The sequence below is a fragment of the Heteronotia binoei genome, chromosome 1, assembly GCF_032191835.1.
Source record: "Heteronotia binoei isolate CCM8104 ecotype False Entrance Well chromosome 1, APGP_CSIRO_Hbin_v1, whole genome shotgun sequence".
Lineage (NCBI taxonomy): Eukaryota > Metazoa > Chordata > Lepidosauria > Squamata > Gekkonidae > Heteronotia > Heteronotia binoei.
In genome coordinates this window covers 47,600,268-47,623,781 of record NC_083223.1, presented here as the reverse complement: position 1 = coordinate 47,623,781, position 23,514 = coordinate 47,600,268, and the positions used below count along the sequence as shown (strand labels likewise).

Genomic DNA, 23,514 nt, shown 5'->3' with positions numbered 1-23,514 from the left:
GATAGCAGCCGCTGCCAAGTCCGCATTTTTTCATCTTAGGCGGGCAAGGCAGCTGGCCCCCTTCCTGGAGCGCGACGACCTAGCAACAGTGATCCATGCTACGGTCACCTCGAGGTTGGACTACTGCAATGCCCTCTACATGGGGCTGCCCCTGTCCCGGACTCGGAAACTGCAGCTGGTGCAGAATGCCGCGGCCCGGCTGTTATTGGGTCTCCCAAAGTGGGGACACATTCGGCCGGGTCTTCGGACTCTGCACTGGCTTCCAGTGATATACCGAGTCCGGTACAAGGTGCTGGTTATTACCTTTAAAGCCCTATATGGCCTGGGACCTGCCTACCTGAAGGACCGTCTCTCCCCACATGTTCCCCAGAGAGCACTGAGGTCAGGAACACAAAATCTTCTCACTATCCCCGGGCCAAAAGAAGCCCGCTTGAAACCCACCAGAGAAAGGGCTTTCTCCGTTATGGCCCCCACATGGTGGAATCAGCTGCTGGAGGAGGTGAGGGCCCTGCGGGACCTGGTTCAGTTCCGCAGGGCCTGTAAGACGACCCTCTTCCGGCTAGCTTACACCTAGCTAGGATGAAAACTTGATGTAACTTGGCCAGCCATCTGTTTATATGTAATTGAAATGTTATTGGTTTTTAAGGTTTTTATTGCTTAAATATTTAATTGTTTTTATACTTAAAATTGTTTAATTTTCATGTTTGATCAATTTTGGAAGCCGCCCTGAGCCACTTGTGGGAAGGGCGGGATATAAATCTCGAATAAATAAATAAATAAATAAATTGTGGAGAGTACAAGAGCCCTTCCAGACAAGCAGAAAGGTGGAAATCCCACTGTGGTTCAGAGCAGGACACAGGTATATGACTGTTTATTAAACTGATATATTTTAAAGAAAATAGTAGGTGCAACATTTATTTATTGCTTTAGATTTCCTTTCCTGATATAAGTATTTAAAGTTCCCAATTTACTATGCAGTGCAGTTGCTCTATGAAAAAAATTGACGTAGGCTAAAAGAAGTCTAGTAGCCTGAATAATCCAGTCCAAGCTCATCGGAGCTGGGAAACTAAGCAGGGTGAGCTGTGGTTGATATTTGGATGGGACGCCATCTAAGAAAACTGGGGTTGCTATGCAGAGAAAGTAATGACAAACCACCTCTGTTCCTCTTTTGCCATGAAAACCCCATGAGGGGTTGCCATGAGTCTCTTGGGACTTGGTAGCACATAGTTATTAGTAGAAGACTAGAGCAGATCTTTTGTCAAAGGTGTCTGGGTGTTGAAGTCTTATTTATTGAAGCTAAGCAAACTGGATATCTGAAGTTGCAATCCTAGCGTCTTAGGCTACATGCTTCTGGGAGAAACACTATGGTACTTATTTCTGTATAGCAGGGGTGGCCAACGGTAGCTCTCCAGACGTTTTTTGCCTACAACTCCCATCAGTCCCAGTCATTGGCCATGCTGGCTGCATAGCCTGTTTAGCAGTGCACTCTTAGGCTGTGGTTCCATGCTCATTAAACATGAGTAAACATGCAAATGGTTACACTCTTAAGGCTGCAACCTGTGCACAGTGAATTAAGGGTAAATTCATATAATTTACGTGGGGTATAAACTCATAGAATCATAAAGTTGGAAGTTGCCTCCAGGGTCATCTAGTCCAACCTCCTGCACAATGCAGAAAATGTTCAACTACCTCCCCCCCACCACCCACAGTGACTCCAAGCCTAGAAGATGGCAAAAAGCTTCCAGGATCCCTGGCCAAACTGTCCTGGAGAAAATTACTTCCTAACCCCAAAGTGGTGATTGGCATTTCCCTAGGTATGTAAGACAGGGTCAAGAACTAGGCACTGATGCAACCCATGTTCTGCCTAAATTCACAGAACCAGCATTACTGTCAAATGATCATCTAATCTCTATTTAAAAATCTGAGAGCCCACCACCTCCCAAGGAGCACTGAGGAACTGCTCTAACAGTCAGGAAGTTCTTCCTAATGTTTAGCTGAAAACTCTTGATTTAATTTCAACCCATTGGTTCTGGTTGGACTTTCTGGGGCAAAAGAAAACAACACTCTATGTATGACAACTCTTCAAGTACATTAAGATGGTTATCATATCACTTCTCAGACATCTGCTCTCTAAGCTAAACATAACTAGCTCCTTCAGCCTTTCGTCGTAGGACTTGGTCTTCAGATCCCTCACCATCTTTGTTGCCCTTCTCTGGACACGTTCTAGCTTGTCTATAGCCTTCTTAAATTGTGGTGCCCAAAACTAAACAAAATACTCTAGGTGAGGTCTAACCAGGGCAGAGTAAAGGAATATCATTGCTTTGTGTGATCTGGACACTATGCTTATGTTGATACAGACCAAAATTGCATTTGCCTTTTTAGCTGCTGAATCACACTACTGACTCATGTTCAGTGTATGGTCTACAAAGACCCCTAGATCCTTTCGCACATAACTATTGCCAACGCAGCTCTCCCCATCCTATAATGATGCATTGGATTTTTCCTAAATGCAGAACTATACATTTATCCCTGTGGAAATTAATTTTATTAGTTTTAGCCCATTTTTTCAGCTTGTCAAGATCATCCTATATCTTGGCTTTGTCTTTTACCATATTTGCTACGCCTCCCAACTTAGTATAATCTGCAAATTTAATAAGTGTTCCCTATTCCTTCATCCAAATAATTTATAAAAATGTTGAACAAAACAGGTCCCAAGGCAGATTCTCTCCAAGAGGATGAGACGCCATTAACAAGCACTCTTTGACTAAGATCTGTCAACCAGTTATGGATCCACCTAGCAGCCCAGTGATAGCTTTGGACTGTAAATGCCATTGCTTTCCCCCCCACTAATTTACAGTGCACTGTATTAGCCTGGCAAGATACTTCGCTGCAGCATATGGAAAAAATGTTTTTGTTATTTGTTTTGGCCATGAAATATTATTTATTGTGCACATATTTTTTAAAAAACACAAATTGTCTATATGAATCTACACAAATTCTTTTATTTCTAGAGAGACTACAAAGAACCCTGTCCCCAGTGTTCAGAGGTCAACTGGGGCCTTACAGATGAAGGCACATTTTACTGTAGATCCTGCCACACTCTTATTGAGGTAAGTTATTAACGCCTGTTCTTTTTTCTCAGTCCCCAAACTGCCCTCCATTTTCAGTTAAAGACATGAGGGTGATATGGGAACATTATTGACGCAGATGCAGTGCTGATTACAGTGGCCAGGGCATATATCCCCATCAGCTGTATCTTTTAAAACAAACAGAGTTATTACAGTATAAGCTTTCATGGACTGGAGCCTACTTCCTCGGTCAGGAGAAACATATGCCTGGGCGGAGGGAATGTGAGGAACTAGCAAAAAGGCCATGAAATACAAGAGGTATAGTTTGGGACATTTCTATTCAAAACTCGAAAAGTCAAACTTTGTAGAGGGTACATTCACAACAGGTACAGTTGGCTATTTCACAGACCCCAGCAAATGATGCATTGGGGTAATTCAGTGGAAATCTGAATACCATTCCAAATGGGGATTCTTGTGCTACTTCTATATTCAGTTCTCTGTTGCTTGATTAACAAGTCTGCACAAAATGTCTAAAGGGGTTCAAACATGTGGGAGGGCTTCTAGTGTCCTGGCCCCACTGATGGACCTCGTGACGGCAACTGGGTTTTTTCCCCACTGTGTAGCACAGAGTGTTGGACTGGATGGGCCATTGGCCTGATCCAACATGGCTTCTCTTATGTGCTTATGTTTGATTTGATTGCTCTCTTTGCAGCGGACTAGGGAAGTTATAAGTGGAGATGTTACTTCAAATGCCAGAGGACAGTCTATCTCTAGAGGATTAAGAAAGAAAACCCAATTTGGTAAGATTTTTTTCCCCCAACCTGTTTTATAAAATGTGGATTTTATGTGAGAACCAGTCTAGTGTAGTGGTTAAGTGTGCGGACTCTTATCTGGGAGAACCGGGTTTGATTCCCCACTCCTCCACTTGCACCTGCTGGAACGGCCTTGGGTCAGCCATAGCTCTGGCAGAGGTTGTCCTTGAAAGGGCAGCTGCTGTGAGAGTCCTCTCAGCCCCACCCACCTCACAAAGAGGGTGTCTATTGTTGGGGAGGAAGATAAAGGAGATTGTGAGCCGCTCTGAGGCTCTGAGATGTGGAGTGGGGGGTGGGGTATAAATCCAATATCATCATCATATATCTTTTCTGCCTGATGTATCAAGAATGGTACAGTCTTACAAGGTCAAAGTCAGCTCACACAATATACTGGGATGGTTCAGATGGGAAACTATGGTTTTATTATACTATGAGAATGAGCCTCAGATATTCTTAAACTTGTGCATTCTCCTGTATGCAATGATCACGTTGTTAGAGCAACAAACTATGTTTTGTGGTTTTCTCACAAACCAGGATTTTTAATGTATTTATTTATTGTTTGTTTGTTATATCCCACCATTCTTTCCAGTGGGGACCCAAAATGGCTTCCATCATTGTCTCCTCTATTTTATTCTCAGAGCAACCCTGTAAAGTAAAGCTGAGAGTGTGTGACTGGCCAAAGGTCACCTAGCAAGCCTTCATGGCAGAGTTGGGATTCAAATCTGGGTCTTGCAGATCCTAGTCTGACACTAACAACTGCACCAAATTGGCTCTGGTTTGAAATTCTGATCTAAAAGAGAGAAAAAAAAGACTTTAATGTGTGGGTTGGATGCATACAAGGGGGAGAGGCTCAGTAGCATTCATGTTGGGGAAGACTGCAGTTTGCTTTACAACTAGAACTGTGCCAGCAGTATACATTTTTTTCAATAGGAGTTTGTGATGCAGTTCATGGGGGGCACACAAAGACACAGAGAGTCTTGGTAACCAAATATTCTCAAGGCTGGTGAAGGCTTTTAAACTATCTCCTGTCCTTCACTGTTTTGTCAACCTTGGATGGCCCCATGGAGGAGCTGTTTGCCACATTGGAGAATACTTGTGAATTTTTGTGGTTCCATGTGACCTAGTGTGGCAAATATCATGTTTTTGAGAATAGGAAGATGGCTTCAGTGTGTTGAACCAGAAAAAGAGGGAAAAGAAACTAAATCAACCAGGTTTAACCAAAAGTTAAAAACATATGAAAACCTTATAGGGGCCCAAATGAAGCCTCACATTTGAGTATGTATCAGTGGCCCTGATTAGTGGTTATCAGCGGTTACACTGGCCCTGATAAGGGATTGTTACTTGTACTCTTAGGACCTAAACTGGAAGGTATATATTGGCAGTATTACTATTTCCAATATATGTAATTGCTGCAGGCATAAGGCCAGATACATTTGTGGTCATTAATTTCCAGATTGGAACATGCCATTTTGAGTCCTATATTAAGTGTATATTGCCTTACAAGTGTATCAGGGACTTTGCTGTATGTTGTAATTTGTACTGTTTGACCTCTGAAGAAGGCCTCTGCAGGCTGAAATGCGTCACATCATGTATAATCTCTCTTTTGTCCATTTCTTGCTTTCATGGTTTTATGACACTTCATTTGGGCCCCAATAAGATTTGTATATGTTTTTGCAAAAAACATGTGTACATTTGTTTTCAATTGCTGTTTTGCTGTTTTTAACTTTTGGTCCCTTGCTAGTACTTTGGAGGTTTTCAGTGTGTTGAACCCAAATGTATGCCATACTCTGGATCCAAACTGTGGCCCTCTTGAGACATCTCCCAGCATGTTTTTTGTTTGATTCTGAGAATCCCAGCTTAATTTTAATAGGGTGCTAGCAGCTATAGTGCATTCAAGAATGCACTGGAAAATGCCCTAACCTGGATAGCCCTGGTAAGCCCAGTTTTGTTGAAAGCTAAGCAGGGTTGACTTTGGTATGTACCTGGATGGGAGACCACCTTGGAATATCAGAGCCGAAGGCAGGAGCAGGCTTTATTCATCCATCTCTCTGAATATCCTTCATGCCCCCAATAGGGGCCAGTCACCAGAGCTTTTCATGACTTCCAGGCACACATGCGCACACACGTACGCATGCAAATAAAAATACAAAAAAAGAATAATGCACTGGAAAATAAAATGGCAAAAATATTTAAGTGTTATTGGGACAAAGGGAGAGAAAACTTATAAAAGGAATCTGCCTCCATTATGCATTCCAGCTGTTATTATTTCCAGTCTAGTTCTTCATTTGAAGACATTATTAGTTTTCAGAATTGAGAAGAGTGGCTTCAGAACTGTAATATGTTGAAGTAAGTGCAGCAGGATGACTGTCACTTACAAGATAACATTAATGTTATTTATAGGTTCATATATGCATAGAAATTATGGTAAATGTAGGCTGTTGAAATGTGCAAATTAGATGTGGCTCTTCCTGAGTCTCCTTTTAGTTTCTAGCTTCTTTTAGTGTGCAAGTGCTTTGTGGTTCTTTCTCTCTCTCCTTGTCTCTCTTAATTTATCCTTGCATCACTCCAGTAAGTAGGCTCTGAGACTTGCCCAAACTCATCATGTGAGTTTAATGGCTGTGCAACCTGTATCTTCCGTGTCCAAACAGAATACTGTCCATGGTATTGTGTAATGTTTAAAGACACAAGAAAGGGATTATGCCATCAGCGCAGGTAGTTCTGTATTGAATTAATTTGTTCATAGAATTTGTTCATTTGTTCATACAGTTAGCCAACTTGCCTTGTGTGTTCATTTCAGTGAGTGTTCCCTAATGAAATTAAGAGAGCCAAGGTAGTGTAGTAGCTAGAATGTCCAGCTAGAACCTGAGAGACTTCAGGTTCAGATCCCCACTCTGCTTTAGAAGCTTGCTAGGAGACTTTGGGCCAGTCATGTACCCTCAGCCTAACTTACTTCACATTGTTGTTGTGAGCATAAAGAGGAGAAGAGGAAAATGTTGTACTGGAAAATGCCCTGACCTGGATAGCCCAGGCAATCCCAATCTTGTCAGATCTTAGAAGCTAAGCAGGGTGGGCTCTGGCATGCTGAGGGATGATTTGATGCCAGCTTCTTTGGACATCTTTGCTAATTACTTACTCTTGGTAAGGTAGATGGCAATTTGCCAAATATCCTAATTGATGTGTTTTTTTGTATTTACAAATGCAAGCTGTGAATCGTAATATTCCGTTATCCTTTTAAATTTTAGAGAAAGGCTGGGAATGGTACATCTGTGAAGGATTTCAGTACATACTCCAGAAGCAAGCTGAAGCACTGCAGTCTTTAGGCGTTTCTTCACAGATAAAAGTACGTTGACCTCACTCAGCACAACCAGGCAAATGAATAGTATTGAACTGCAGATTTCACTGGGTGTTAAAAGTAAGAAGCAGCTCACTCATAATGCTTTAATGAATTACATGGAGGATACTGGGGAAGGGTCAGTGCTCTGTCTCACCCTTTGGATACTTGAGAACATTCGTGACATGTGGAATGAAGTCTGAGTCCAGTGGCACCTTTAAGACCAAAAAGTTTTAATTCTGGGTATCAGCTCTCACATGACATGTGGGTAACAGTTGGCAAACATACGTTTACTTTTTCTTTTCTTTGGCTCTGCTGTTACCAAGTTGCAGTCCCTGTTGGGTGGTTTGAGTTATGTCACTTGTCCCCCCCAGGGAGAATGCAACCCCAGACTTCACCTCACCCCCTCCTTTAAAGTATGTCCAAGCATGTGCACACACCTGGGGTGTGGTAAACCTTCTCTCCTTTCCCCCTCAGCTCCTTGCAAATTCCTTTGTACTCTGATCGTGGTTCCAGCCATCTTGTGGGCCATGCTGTCCCTGGTTTGTTGCCCATGACCTAGCCAGCTGGTACATGCCCCTCTCCTTCTCACTGTAATGGAGGTCTGCTTGGGCTGGCCTGCCACACAGGATTATTACATTTTCCTAGTGCTTGGTCCATAGCATTTTGTTGTTCAGAAAATGTGGTTCCCTCCCTCAATAGCGCTTTTGTTGCATTGCAGAATGGAATGTGATCACACAAATGCTATGTACTCAGTGTCTTGTGAACTTTATTTGCTGTTTTTATTTGCTGTGTGCATGCGTATGTGCAGAAGCTTATCATGTCTGCCCCGTTCTCAGTCTTCTTAGTAGGGTGTGCTCCAGTCTGAATGCTTATTACTTTTTTATTTTATGGCAAGGAACAGCAGGGCCATACTCTGCTATGGCACAAAACCTTAGCATGTGTAAAAGCTGAAATGAGAAAACAAGTATTGTACCAAACAAAAGTGAATGTAGTATTTGAACAGAAATAATTTCATGTAGTCATAATACAACTACTGGCATGTTTGCACATGACATTAAAGTCTGTAATATTTAAAATGCTAAACTGTCTAATAATGTATTGCCATTAAATACTTTATAGCATATTAAGGGTTGCCAAAATTATTAGCATTTAGTAAATTTGTTGCTGAAAATATGTTTCTAGGGCTTGAATCCTGGGATCCATCACTGGAAGGTGCAGATGGTTGCAGGTCTCTCCTGTGTTTCCCTCCCTACCAGCCACCCTTTCTGACTCCAGGAAGGCTTATTGCCAGAGTCACAAGACCCCAGTGAACTAACGTCTGTGTGGGTTAGGAGGCTGCCCTGGAGAATGAGAAGAAATTGCCATTCCTGTCCTTTCCATCAGTGCAGCTCTGTTGATGGATGAAGGGAGTGATTTTGTCCTCTTCCCCTCTCCACTGCAACTTCCTGAGCCACATGGTTCTTCATATGGGTCATGTGAGACACGATAGAGGTTTATAAAATTCTGAATGTGGTGGAGAGGGTTGACAAAGAGACATTTTTCTCTGTCTCCCAGAATGCTAGAACTCAAGGGCATCCAATGAAGCTGATGGGAAATAGATTCAGGACGGGCAAAAGGAAATACTTCTGTATACAAAGTTGATTAAAATGTGGAATTTGCTGCCAGAGGGTGTAGTGATGGCGACAGCTTTATAAGGAGATTAGATAGATTCATTGAGGATAAGTCTATCAGTGGCTACTAGCCATGGTAACTGAGGGGGACCTCCATGTTTAGGGGCACTAAACCTCTGAATCCCTGAGTTAGGAGCAGTGTTCTCCCTAAACGGAGTTAGCATGAGCTAGCTTACAGATTTTTAGCCTCCAGCTCACACATCTTTGTCATAGCTAAGGAAGGATGACCCCCAGTGCACACTAATTTATGCAGTAGCTCACAACTTTAATGCCAGTAGCTCACAAAGTAGAATTTTTGCTCACAAGACTCTGTAGCTTAGAGGGAAAATTGGAGAGGCAACATCAAGGGAAGGTCTCAGACTCTAAGCTCTGTTGTTGGCCCTCCAGAGGAACTGGTTGGCTGCTGTGTGAGACAGGAGGGTGGACTAAGGTGCACCACTGGTCCGATCCAGCAGGGCTTTTCTTAAGTTTGTAACCATGGGAATAAACATCCCAGAGATGGAAATGAATGCTGGTGGAGGAGGAATACAGAGGGGGAAATCTGTATTCTTTGCATCCAGAGATTGTGGGATCCAACTCTATGTCTGCCGGGGATGGGCACACACCTGAACCCAAGCCAAAGTATGGGTTGGATTTTGCCCAGTTTGTGAACCCTGAACTGAGGTCCAGGGAAGGTGGTTTCCCTGAACACTCACTGAATTTCTGCTCAGTTCACTTTGGGTGTTCGCGCCCCCCCCCATGTATGCCACTTTCTGGTGGTGTTGGGCGCTAGCCCAGGCGCACCTGTGTCACCCAAAGTGATCGAGGCAGCACCCAGTGCTATCTGGAAGTGATGGAAGCACGTTGGGTCACTTTTGGGTAACTTCAGGGGTCCTGAACAGGTTCAGTTTGGGTGGGGTTTTGTTTGGGGGTTTGGTTCAGGGCTGCCCAGTTTGTGAGCCCTGAACCGGACTTTCCCAGTTTGTGCCCATCCCTAATGTCTACAGTATGCGTAGGATGTGTCATTATCTAATGCTGGAGATTGTCTTACATAAAAACTTCCATGTTATTTATTCTGAGTTAGTAAAACCTTGTTTTAAGAAGCATTTTACTCATTCCAAAAGAGAAAATTATTTCATAGGAAGTTGTTTAAGTGCTCTCCAGCATTTCTCAAATTTCCCTCAGGGAAAGAAAATGTTCACTCCATCCCCCATTAAGCAGCCGTCTGAAGACACTGGACCTCATGGCACTCTCCCCTGTACAGATTGTGCATGATGCTTGATCTTGACGTACTGTTATATCCTAAGCAGAGTTACACCTTTTAAACCGCTGACTTTGGTTGAATTAGAAAGGTGTAGCTCTATTGAGGATTGTACTGCTGGTTCTCTTCTGTAGCTCATGAAGTACAAAGGCTCATACCCCCACAGTAAAGATACAGAAAAGCACTGTTCCTGCATGAATTATCTATAGGTGAGGGAATAGATAGTAAAGAGGAAAAAATGATTAAGCTTTAGATTTTTGGAAAGGAAATCATGATTTTATTTCCTTTTAAGGAGAAAGGTGGAGGACCTAGGATAATCAGAAGGCAATTTTTATAAAAGCTATCATCCACAGTTTTCTTTTTGTCTTTCTTACTTTGCCCTCATCTTTCTCTGTGTCTCCTTTTAGATCATGATCTTGTCAGGACAGGGTCTCAGGCTTTCGGTATTTACCTGACCTGAACTCCAGGATTAGGGTGGGCTTTGTAGACATGCCTGTGTGTGCATAGTATTTAAAGGTATGACGACTCTTGACATCTAGACATTGACTAGCTGTGAGGATGGGGGGAGCTATGAAATTCCTTACCTGAAGCTGTAGTAAGTTCGTCTGACTCTGCTCTGTCCATGGAAAGATTCTAATGCATCTTTGACATCACCTCAAAGGAGCATATTGCATTGTGTGGAATACAATGGAATGTGCTAAACCAATATGGGTTAGGCTGGCCTTGAGTAAGGAACTGCCTGACTTGGACTAAGTGGAGGTGAGGAGTAGGCGAAAATTCATTCGCAGAGACCTATTTTTGTATGTTTCTAGCCTATTTATATCAAAACTGGTTTCATAAGGTGGACTGTAAATCAGATCTGAAGAACCACAAGTAGGAACTCCATTTATGGAACAGAACTTTCTGCCTCTTTGTTTTCCAAAACATGCTTGTGCCACTCTAAAAAGTACTCCAGATGGTTGGGTGGGAGAACTCCAGGAGCAGTATGGGATGTTGTGCCAGGGGTTGTATCTCGAGGAAGCTTGCTGAAATCTCACCTGCTGTTGCATAAGTGTCTCTGGAAGTTACCTTTGGGTCAAATCCAACTTATTTTACTCTTCCCGCCAGGATGAAGTTCTGTGGAATTTATGGAAAAAATATCTTCAGAAGAGCAGGCAGCCATATTGCGACAAATTGCCCAGTGATGCTACCAGTGATGCCTTACCTGTAAGTGTTGCATTCAGAACTGCTAGAAAGCGTTTTCTTTCTCATTGATGGTGTCCAGTGCGGTTTATATAAAAATATACATCAGACATCAAAATGCAGAGTGCCATCATGGTCATGCTTGGAACGAGGGGCAGTTATAACTTGTGTTGTCTGAAAGCACAGTGGCCTCCATAACTATGGAAGCAGGAATAACAGAGAGATTAGTTGCTGCTGGTTCATCTTCATAAACAGGAGCCAAGCAAGAAGCCCTATTCCCCCTGAGAGAGAAGTCCCAAACTCTAGGCCAGGAGTGGCTAACGTTAGCTCTCCAGATGTTTTTTGCCTACAACTCCCATCAGCCCCAGCCAGCATGGCCAATGGCTGGGGCTGAAGGGAGTTGTGGGCAAAAAAAACATCTGGGGAGCTACCGTTGGCCACCCCTGCTCTAGGCAGTTTAAATAGGTACTGCTTGGCAACCCAATTTATGGAATGGTTTTCCTCTGTGCAAACTGCTCTAAAGGACAGCAGCAATAAACACTGGGAACTCCAGAGAGATGGGAAGATGTTTTAACATCATGTCTCCTCCTTCCTCCTAGGAACTTTGTGCTCTGCTCCACCATCTCAGCCATGTTAATGTGTTGTAATGAATGCACATATGAATGATTGGGTCAATATGTGTTCTGGTCGAGAGAAAGAGATTGAGTTTCTTGATGCTCTCAATGACTGTGCTATGGAGCAGATGGTCTCAGAACCTACCAGGGGTGGGGCGATCCTGGATCTGGTCCTAAGTAATGTCCAAGACTTGGTGAGAGACGTAAAAGTGATTGCACCGCTTGGGAACAGTGACCATAATGTTATTGATTTCACCATTTGTATAAATAGAGAGTTGCCCAAAAAGACCGCCACAACCACATTTAACTTTAAAAGGGGTAAATTCTCTGAGATGAGGAGGCATGTGAGGAGGAAACTGAAAGGAAAGGTAAATACGGTCAAAACCCTTGGGGAAGCTTGGAGACTATTTAAAACTATAATCCTAGAAGCTCAGATAAAATACATACCACAAGTTAGGAAAGGCACAAACAGGTATAAGAAGAGGCCAGCATGGTTAACAAACAAAGTAATGGAAGCTGTAAAAGGTAAGAAGGACTCCTTTAAGCGGTGGAAAACCAGTCCAAGTGAGATTAATAAAAGGGAACACAGGCAGTGGCAAATCAAATGCAAGACTGTGATCAGGCAGGCAAAAAGGGACTATGAGGAGCATATTGCAAAAAACATAAAGACCAACAATAAAAATTTCTTCAAATATATTAGAAGTAGGAAACCAGCCAGGGAAGCAGTGGGGCCCTTGGATGACCATGGGGTAAAAGGATTACTGAAGGAGGATGGGGAAATGGCTGAGAAGCTGAATGCATTTTTTGCCTCCGTCTTCACCGTGGAAGATGAGAAGTGTTTGCCTGCCCCAGAACCACTAATATTGGAAGGGGTTTTGAAAGACCTGAGTCAGATTGAGGTGACAAAAGAGGAGGTCCTACAACTGATAGACAAATTAAAAACTAATAAGTCACCGGGTCCGGATGGCATACATCCGAGAGTTCTGAAAGAACTCAAAGTTGAACTTGTGGATCTTCTAACAAAAATCTGTAATCTTTCATTGAAATCTGCCTCCGTTCCTGAGGACTGGAAGGTAGCAAATGTCACCCCCATCTTTAAAAAGGGTTCCAGAGGAGATCCGGGAAATTACAGGCCAGTCAGTCTGACTTCAATACCGGGAAAGTTGGTAGAAACCATTATCAAGGACAGAATGAGTAGGCACATTGATGAACACGGGTTATTGAGGAAGACTCAGCATGGGTTCTGCAAGGGAAGATCTTGCCTCACTAACCTGTTACATTTCTTTGAGGGGGTGAACAAACATGTGGACAAAGGAGACCCTATAGATGTTGTTTACCTTGACTTCCAGAAAGCTTTTGATAAAGTTCCTCATCAAAGGCTCCTTAGAAAGCTTGAGAGTCATGGAGTAAAAGGACAGGTCCTCTTGTGGATCAAAAACTGGCTGAGTAATAGGAAGCAGAGAGTGAGTATAAATGGGCAGTCTTCGCAGTGGAGGACGGTAAGCAGTGGGGTGCCGCAGGGCTCGGTACTGGGTCCCATCCTCTTTAACTTGTTCATAAATGATTTAGAGTTGGGAGTGAGCAGTGAAGTGGCCAAATTTGCGGATGACACTAAATTGTTCAGGGTGGTGAGAACCAGAGAGGATTGTGAGGAACTCCAAAGGGATCTGTTGAGGCTGGGTGAGTGGGCGTCAACGTGGCAGATGCGGTTCAATGTGGCCAAGTGCAAAGTAATGCACATTGGGGCCAAGAATCCCAGCTACAAATACAAGTTGATGGGGTGTGAACTGGCAGAGACAGACCAAGAGAGAGATCTTGGGGTCATGGTAGATAATTCACTGAAAATGTCAAGACAGTGTGCGTTTGCAATAAAAAAGGCCAACGCCATGCTGGGAATTATTAGGAAGGGAATTGAAAACAAATCAGCCAGTATCATAATGCCTCTGTATAAATCGATGGTGCGGTCTCATTTGGAGTACTGTGTGCAGTTCTGGTCGCCGCACCTCAAAAAGGATATTATAGCATTGGAGAAAGTTCAGAAAAGGGCAACTAAAATGATTAAAGGGCTGGAACACCTTCCCTATGAAGAAAGGTTGAAACGCTTAGGGCTCTTTAGCTTGGAGAAACGTCGACTGAGGGGTGACATGATAGAAGTTTACAAGATAATGCATGGGATGGAGAAAGTAGAGAAAGAAGTACTTTTCTCCCTTTCTCACAATACAAGAACTCGTGGGCATTCGATGAAATTGCTGAGCAGACAGGTTAAAACGGATAAAAGGAAGTACTTCTTCACCCAAAGGGTGATTAACATGTGGAATTCACTGCCACAGGAGGTGGTGGCGTCCACAAGCATAGCCACCTTCAAGAAGGGGTTAGATAAAAATATGGAGCAGAGGTCCATCAGTGGCTATTAGCCACAGTGTGTGTGTGTGTGTGTGTGTGTGTATATATATATATATATATTTGGCCGCTGTGTGACACAGAATGTTGGACTGGATGGGCCATTGGCCTGATCTAACATGGCTTCTCTTATGTTCTTATGTTCTTATGTTCACATATAAACTGCATGTATGTCACCTATTTTAAAGAAAGTCTGTGTGCTTCCATTTTACCAGGGACCAGTGCCTGGAAAAACGTTGGGTTTAAATAGGTTTCTACAGATTCTGCAAGGCAGCTGGTTTCAAATATCTTGTTGAATGCTAGCACAGAATCTCACTTAATGTTCTTAGGTTCCAGAGAAAATGGTGCAGTTTGCTGTGCGGCAGATCTTTGTGAAAAATGCCTGTAATACTGGGCAGGTTTGCATAGCAATTACCTGATAGTTACAGACTTTCATGGCATCTCTACTCAGAACCTGCAAGAAGACATTCATGCTGAGAGTTGCTTCCCCCTAAAATACATTTTTTTTTAAAAAAAAGAAACCTGTACTCATATTAAATTGTTCAGTTAGTATATGTGCAAATGTTTATTTAGCAACATTCTTTTTTAGAGTGTTGAATTTTCCAAATGAAGCCTCATGTGCTGTTCTTCAGAGAACATATTCTGCAAATACAGGGAAACATTGTAAATGTATTAAAGAACTATAGTGACTTCATTCAGATGGCATTTTCTAGCCAGTCTAGGAATGGGCCTTTGGATTGTGTCCTTGCCTCCTGCACATAGGAGGTTCAGATCTCCACTCTTGGTATAGAAGATCACTGGGTGACCTTGGGCTGCTAGCTGCACTCTCCCAGAGCAACCTACTTCAGAGGAGTTGTGAGGATAAAATGGAGCAGGGGGAGAACAATGGTGTAAAGGCCTTTGTGTCCTAATGAGAAGTGGGGAGTGGGATGTAAATACCTAAATTAAATGAGGCAAAATAGTGGTTTCTATAAAACTGTAGTGTTCTTAAACCACTATCTTAACCTGCCTTCTACCAATAATTAATACCAGGTTCTGTTCAAACCTGGTTTCAGAACAATCTTAGTGAGAGTCAAGCTGGAAGAGGGTAACATGATCAGTATTCCCTCTAAGCTGAGTTAGTGTGAGCTAACTCACAGATTTTTAGCCTCCAGCTCACACATTTTTGTCTTAGCTCAGGAAGGATGACCCCAGAGCACACTAATTTATGCAGTAGCTCACAGTTTTAATGCCAGCAGCTCACAAAGTAGACTTTTTACTCACAAGACTCTGCAGCTCAGAGGGAACATTGCACATGATCAGACATTAGTATTATGTACATTGTTTATAGTCCGCCTTTCTCACAAGGACTCAAGGAAGATTTACACATGGTGTAAAAGGGCATGTGTGATCAGGAAACCTGCCTTGCAGTGCAACTAGGTAGAAAAGATGTGAAGCAGCGTAATGATTTAAACATAAAATATATGCAGAAACCTATTCTTGCAACTGACTTAGTACCCAAAGATTGTAGCTGTGGAGATGGCAAATCTTGTCAACACCAATTAGCTGTGTATTGGTGGAAATGAACTGTCAAGACAGATTTTAACTTAGTGATAGGTAATGCTTTTATTTTATTCTTTTTGTAATGACATTATTTTTTCCACAAACCCTTCTTCATGCACTAGGGATAAGTCACAACTGCTTCCAGTATTGTATATTGAAAACTAGGCGTCTGTCTTGACAGAAGAAAATTTGCTTAATAGCCAGTGAATATTTTTAGCAAAATTTCTTTTAAGATGTCCCCAAATAAGGGGTTATATCCTTGCCACTAACTGGGATGCTAAACCAGGATCATCCCATGGCTAAGAGTCCTAGTTAGTGGTAAAGAAACAAATCTTCGTTTATTAAGGCACTTGCATTCAGACATCATAGCAAATTGTGGTTAAATTAAAGATTTCTTTAAGCAGGAAATATTCCATTGTAATTCTGTATGCAAGAGGAAGAAGGGAAACACTACAAGCCCATTGATTTGACGTTAGTCCATGTTACAAACCATTTGTGGTTTGTTTGTAATGCCTGAATGCAACCAGAGAGAACAAATCTTGAAAAGATAACTTTATGGATTCAAGCTTTGTTGGGAGTCTTATTTTGTTAAATTTATTTTAAAAGCAGGCATCCGACTCTGGAAATGAAGTGAACACAGAACTGGATATTGTTAGACTTCTTGGCTTGTCTGGAAGTGATACAGACCTAGTATCTGAATCTAGCATTGGAGAGACTTCTTTTGCATCAGGTAAGAGTAAATGGATCTTGAATAGTTAATTTTGTATGCAGTCATTTTTATGTGGAAATATTCTATTGGTCCAGGAGATAAACAATGCAGTACTAACAACATTTTTCTGGGAGTAAGTCCCATTGAACAGACCTGAGTAGGGTTCTGAGTGGACTTGTTTAGGCCTCTTCTAAGCCCATTGATTTCAACAAATTTAAAATGGTGAAACACTATTTAGGATTGCACTTTAACAGTACTGCTTCAGTCTACACCCATTAATTAAAATCTGTCCTTTTTTGCCATCAGGTCACAGCTGACTAATTAGCAACCCTGTGGGCAGGGCTTTTGTGTAGCAAGAACTCCTTTGCATATTAGGCCACATCCCTCTGATATAGCCAATCCTCCAAGAGCTTACAGGTCTCTTATTACAGGGCCTACTGTAAGCTCTTGGAGGATTGACTACATCAGGGGTGTGTGACCTAATATGCAAAGGAGTTCCTGCTACAAAAAAACCCCACCTGTGGGATTTTCCAGATGAGACATTCAGAGGTGGTTTGCCATTGCCTGCCACTGCATAGCAACCCTAGGCTTCTGTGGTGGTCTCCCATCCAAATACTAATCAGGACCGATCCTGCTTAGCTTCCAAGATCTGATGAGATTGGGCTAGCCTGGGTTAGCAAAGGGGGAAAGGTCAGAGCAAAGGGGGAAAAATCAGGTTTAGACTGAAGTAACTCCGCATAGTATTTGGCTGTAAAAGTTGTATCGGAATGATCCTGTGTATCTAACAAGGTAGAAAATATTGACATGAAAATTCTTAAAATACTATTGTATTGTTTGTAACATGTCCTTTTGTGCAAATAAGGAAGTGGCATGTATCCCTAGGGAAATTGTAACACCAGGGTCAAAGGGCCATGAAATGCAGGAAATACAGGTTGAGACATAATTATATGAAACTCAAATGCGATCAAGAAAAGTATAAAAATGATTCACAATGGCAGTCTCCTCACATTTGCAAAGCCAGTTGATGCTGTAATAATGGCAAAATCCAATGTTAAAACTTGAGAGGGATCAAAGTTCTGAATTCTAACTCAACAGTTTCCCATTTGAATCCTCCTTCTAAATTGTTTTGCTAGAGAATGGTGGCTTTTATATTCCCCACAGAGATTGAGATATTCCCCTATTGTTTTCTGAACATTGCTTTTTTAAATATGCCAGTTAATTTGTAGTATTTGCGTTCACTTATTCTTTTGTTTTGAGACTGTTTTATTTGTCCTGTACAAGGAGCAGATATTATACTGGAAGATAAATAGGGATAAGTCCAAGATAGTATGACTGCTGTTACAGTATTGTCCAGTGAATATGGGGGACACAGTTAGCATCTGGGTTTCCTGTAGTGTCTGATCCCTGGGTTTGTGGTGCTATTCAGAGGTGCGCTGTTTGTAAGAAGCTATTTTAGTGCGTGGGGGATGTCTTATCAATGAGAAAAGGCCACATAAGCCTTATGCCCAGGATAAACTGTTCATCTTGGATGGTACATTGGGCTAATTTGAGTTGGGAGTTGTAAGTGGCTGCCACTGGTGTTCTGTTGTTAACTTCTTGGGCTCTGTCTTGTAAGGGACTATTTCTTGGTGTCAGTCTGGCTTATCAAGCCATTTTTTACAACTTTAGGTTGTAAAATCCCAAGACTTGTAAACCTTCCAGGAATGCATCTGTGTTGAAGGAAATGGATCAAATGTTGTTGTAATGTAGTGTTACAACATTGACTGTAGACAACCAATTGCTTGGTGTGATTGAGAGCCAGTTTGGCGCTTATCTGAGAGAAGCTTGATTCTGCACTCCTCCACTTGCAACTGCTAGAGTGGCCATGGGTCAGTCATAACTCTCTCAGAGCTGTTCTGCTCAAGAGCAGTTATGGGGAGGGGAAAGGAAAGGAGATTGTTAGCCACTCTGAGACTCCTTTGGATAGTGAAGGGCGAAGTAAATCCAATCTCCTCCTCCTAGGTGAGAGCCAGAAGCATTTAGACATATGTAGCAGTTTGTGAGTTTTCATTATAAAGTAGTGCTTACAAATCCATTATGTAATTGAACAGTGGTGTCCTGAAAATATGTGGACGGGTCCAGGTTCAGGTTGACGGTAGGGTGAAAGTTATTGAAGTCCTGGTGGAATCCCTTGAGAGCTTTCTTGTGTGTCCAACTGATGAAAACATGATTAATGATTCTCAGGTACAGTAGAGATGGTTGTGGTGGTTATCTATGAATATGTTCATATACTGTGGGACCATGAGGGTACCCACAACTATGTCATTAATATGACATACATATCTCCATTGTCTACCCAAAAGAACTTCAAATGGCAACTCCAGTGTGAAACTGCAGAATTAGAGTTTGTTGTTTGATATTGTCCCTTGAGGGCTAGGAAGAACTAGGAATTTCTCATGCTCTACAAGTGTTAACTGGTCAAACAAAATCCGGATTCCCTCAGCCATTGCAGGTGTCTCCTAGTTCAACAAAACTGGGAAGATTGCAAAATTACTGTTGTTGTAAATTGTGTTTGTACTTTTCTTGATTAAATTTTACATCTCACACTATATTTCCTGCATTTTATGTCCCCTTTACCCTACGAAAGAATATTTTTCTTGATATGCCGACATAAAAACTCTTTCATCTTTAATGTACCACTACTAGACTCAAATGTTTGCTACCCTTGGAATTAGCTGAGAGAATGAGAGCTTCATAAAGTTCAGTTGAGTCGGTTTTGTGGTTGGTCCGGGGCATCCAGCTGCAGGGAAGGATAAACTTTATTGGAATGTATTCTGGTATATGATTTCACCTGAAGATGTGGATTACTAGATGTTAAGTAGTAGGACCTGAACATGAGTATCATTTTTTACAAAAAGGCTGACAGTTTACATTACTAAAAGAGTTTAGTCAGTAGGATTGAAAACTGTTACTTGATGAGGAATGGTGTGTGAAGACTGTTGTCTTGTGCAAGTTCTAGCAAAATTCTCTGCATACTGTTTGTCACAATGTGTGATCTCCCTTTTTATGTATTTTGGATAAGTTGCTTTAAGAGCACTCCTGACCTAGAACTGGTTTTATGCGGGGAAATCTACGAGCCTCAATATAGCGTGTTTTGTGCAGTATTACTAGTGGCTGATGAATGGCATCAAATACACTAATTTCTCAAACACTTAGGCATTATGTGATGTTTGGATATTTTTAGAGATTTATCTGGCAGTACCGACTGATTATTGTTCTCCAAGCTAGCAGGTTGAACCCCTCCATTTGTTGCAGTATACAAACATTGTTTGGGAAGCCTATTAAATTTGTAGGTTGTTATGACATGTCTTAAATTGTATGTTGTGTTGGGTTTAGTGCTGACTGTCTAATATGCCCCGCATAATCTCGAACAAATAAAATGAAAGCTGCTGTGTTAACATGATGGCTACAGATAGAACACAAGGATTATTGTAAATTGGGCAGGATATGAAGTTAGCAATAGAGTTTCAATCACGAGTGCTCTGGAGACTCAGCCTATACATGAAAAAAGGCAAAACTGATGACTGAAAGGGATTACTTGAGGTTCATATATTTTGTTCAGTGACTCACATATACACAATAGCCATTCAAAGCAGCTCTTGTGTTTCCTTCTGGGCTTTTAGAAGAAGTGCTTTCACAGCAACTGTTATCAGGTGCTTTGTTGAGAGGCAGTAAAGGTGAAGACATAGTGGATTTTGCTGGGTTATTTTTTTGTTTGTTTTGCATTTTAAGATTTTCAAACTGAATGATTATTATTTTAATGTAGTTTGTAAGCTTCATTGGTAGAAGGTGGCATAGAAGGTTTTTAATCAATGACAGAAGTAAATAGTAAAGGGATGGAGCTTCTATTAATATTTTATTGTGTTCTGTCAAATGTAACTCATCAAATCTGTATGTATGTACGTATCAAAGACTTTTGATAGGAAATATGAATAGCATGTAACATTTAATATTACATCATGAAATGGCAGCTCTCAGGATTTTGTTTGACACAATGTTTACAAGTATAAACCTGTGTATATATGCCCATGCTGCTCCACCTCTCCTCCCATTTGTATCACCATCATATTTTAAAACTGACTTTCTAGCCATAGTGGTATTTTGTTCTAGAAGCTATGATAATGTGATAGAAACTCTTAAGCTATACAGAAATATGTTGGGGGTAGCTAGCATTTACAGCATACAGGTGTGAAAGGTGGTGATTTACAGTGCTTTTTTTGTTGTCTACATAAGAGAGCATTTATTGGCTTTTCTGCTGCCTTACTAATTAAGCATCTTCATATGTATGTGTTGAGTGATCTTTTGGACTGTTTCCCCCCCTTTTAATTCTTTAATATATTTATTATATATTGTTCCTAATTTGGTCCAGTTGTTTTTGATATATGTTGCTTTTACCTAGGAACAAGCTTAACTTGTATAGAATAGCAAAGCTACTTAAGCACTTTATACCGTAATTGTTTTCATCTTTAAAGATTACGTCAGTTCCCTTACTATCCTCCAGGCTATGGTGAGAAATTAAATCTTTCGTATAGATGTAATCTGTTGATATGTTCACTTTTATTTTAAAGCCAGCTCTAATTTGTGGTTTTAGCAGCATTCTTTATTCTTTCGTCCTCAGTCTCTTTTCTGTCTAATGGGGAATAACCCTCTTTCTTGGTATTAGGAGATTGACTAATGTGATTTAAAAAAAAACAAATACCCCAGTCCCAAACACTTTGGATTGGATATGACAGTTGCAGAAGTGGAAAAAGTGTGTACAGTGGGATCTTCATGGCTTCTGCCTTTCCTCGGCTTCCACCTCTGTGCTCCAAAAATCTTCTGTTGAGGGCTGGGAGACTCTTGTGAACAAATTGTCACATGGCACTGGGAGCTGCAATGAGAAGGGAGAACTAGACAAAGTCATCTTCCCTTACTTGTAAGCAAGGGCAGTGTCACTCTGTAAGAGCAGGGGAAAGGTACCATGGCTCATTCTCTGCTGTTCATTGTAGCACCAGGCTAACTTGGGGTGGGGGGCTGCTTGGGAAAAGGAAAGGTAGGGAAGATCTCATTATGCAAGGTTTTTCTGCTTGTGTAGCCTTTTGACCCCAGCCATTAAATGCTTCATTTTGTACAAACCTTTTGAGATTGAAGAGGATTAAGCTGTGGTCTGTAGTGCAAGGTTTAACATATTTATCTCAGTATTGTTTGCTTCTGTTTTCTGCACCAGGATAACAACATTCTCAGTTATTGGTTCCTTTTTATTATAAATTTATAAATTTGGTGTAGACTGTGTACTTTGTAAGTTTCTTACACTTGTCCCACAGGAATGTCTGACTGGTCTGGATCAGTAGATGGGAGCTTGTATTTACAGAACAAGAAGAAAGGGAAAGTGAGCATGTCAATGCCAATGACCCTGGCCTTCTGCTATATGGCATTGCTATGGTTGAGGGAATCCATTACATTATCAGATCTTTTAAGGTGAGACCAATTTCTGCTGAAGCTATTTAAGACTGCCTTAATTTCTGCTTTTAATTACAGCTCTGTGTATTTGGCGGAATGAAATGTAATTGGCTAACACACTAAGATTTGCTATACTCTAATTTGCTTATTTATTCACACAATTTATATCCTACTTTTCTGCCCTTACAAGGGCTGCCAGGGCAGCTAACAATTTTAAAAACATACATGATGAAATTACATTATAAAACCATTACAATCATTACCCCTCCCAAACATACATAATGAAAACAAGAGTTTAAAAGCTGTATTTTAACTCTGGTTTTAAACTCTTGGTTTCATTATGTATGTTATGTATGTAGAAAACATTTTTAAAAAATAGGTTAGGAAGGAGGGATTGCTGAGGGAATGCCAAAGGAAACAAAAAAAGTTTTTGTCTGCTGGTGGAAGATAGCAGCAGAAGTAGACAGACAGATCTCCTTGGGGAGAGAGTTCCAGAGCTTTGGTGCCACAGCCAGGAAGGCCCTCTTCCACGTTGCTACCTGCTTAGTCTCAGGAGGTGGGGGCACCTGAAGCAGGGCCTCCAAAAATGACCCTCGTGATCTGATGGGTTCATAATGGATTATACAGTCCTTCAGGTATGTTGGTCGCAAACTATATAAAGGCTTTGAAGGTCAGACTGGCATCTTGGTCCAAAACTGGACTGATATGGTCCCTACCACCCATTCTAGCCAACATCCTGACTGCAGCATTCTGCACACATTTGAAGTTTCTGAACCCTTTTCAAGAGCAGTCCCACATTTTAGGTCACTTATGGATATGTAAATCAAAATGGTATTTGGAAGATATAACTGTAGAGACTTTTTGTGCATGGCTACTAACACTGCTTTCAAAGCTATGTCCTGGCTACATTTTGTGACAAGTTTCTAACCCACCAGTTAATTGTTTGTTGACACTTGTAAATGATATGAGTTTTAGGTTCCATAATGACATTTAAGAAATATTTTCCCCATATTTAAGAACATAAGAGAAGCCATGTTGGATCAGGCCAATGGCCCATCCAGTCCAACACTCTGTGTCACACAATGGCCAAAAAAAAAATTATATATATATATATATATATAAATTTTATACACACACACACACAAATATACACACTGTGGCTAATAGCCACTGATGGACCTCTGCTCTATATTTTTATCTAACCCCCTCTTGAAGCTGTCTATGCTTGTAGCCGCCACCACCTCCTGTGGCAGTGAATTCCACATGTTAATCACCCTTTGGGTGAAGAAGTACTTCCTTTTATCCGTTTTAACCTGACTGCTCAGCAATTTCATCGAATGCCCACGAGTTCTTGTATTGTGAGAAAGGGAGAAAAGGACTTCTTTCTCTGCTTTCTCCATCCCATGCATTATCTTGTAAACCTCTATCATGTCACCCTGTAGGTGACGTTTCTCCAAGCTAAAGA

At 41.4% G+C, this 23,514-nt stretch overlaps 1 protein-coding gene across 2 annotated transcripts in view; it reads left to right on the top strand.

Moving 5' to 3' along the window:
- The window catches only part of TAF1B (TATA-box binding protein associated factor, RNA polymerase I subunit B), a 67,893-nt gene that overhangs the window by 2,101 nt on the left and 42,278 nt on the right, over positions 1-23,514 (top strand). Inside the window, exons 2-7 of one of the 2 annotated variants that reach the window (XM_060234025.1) lie at positions 3,012-3,110; positions 3,781-3,868; positions 7,123-7,220; positions 11,232-11,330; positions 16,469-16,592; positions 21,914-22,067. In XM_060234025.1, the coding sequence (XP_060090008.1) occupies positions 3,012-3,110; positions 3,781-3,868; positions 7,123-7,220; positions 11,232-11,330; positions 16,469-16,592; positions 21,914-22,067 (662 nt within the window). The remainder of the gene's footprint in view (positions 1-3,011; positions 3,111-3,780; positions 3,869-7,122; positions 7,221-11,231; positions 11,331-16,468; positions 16,593-21,913; positions 22,068-23,514) is intronic. The other variant, XM_060234033.1, reaches the window with a different exon arrangement.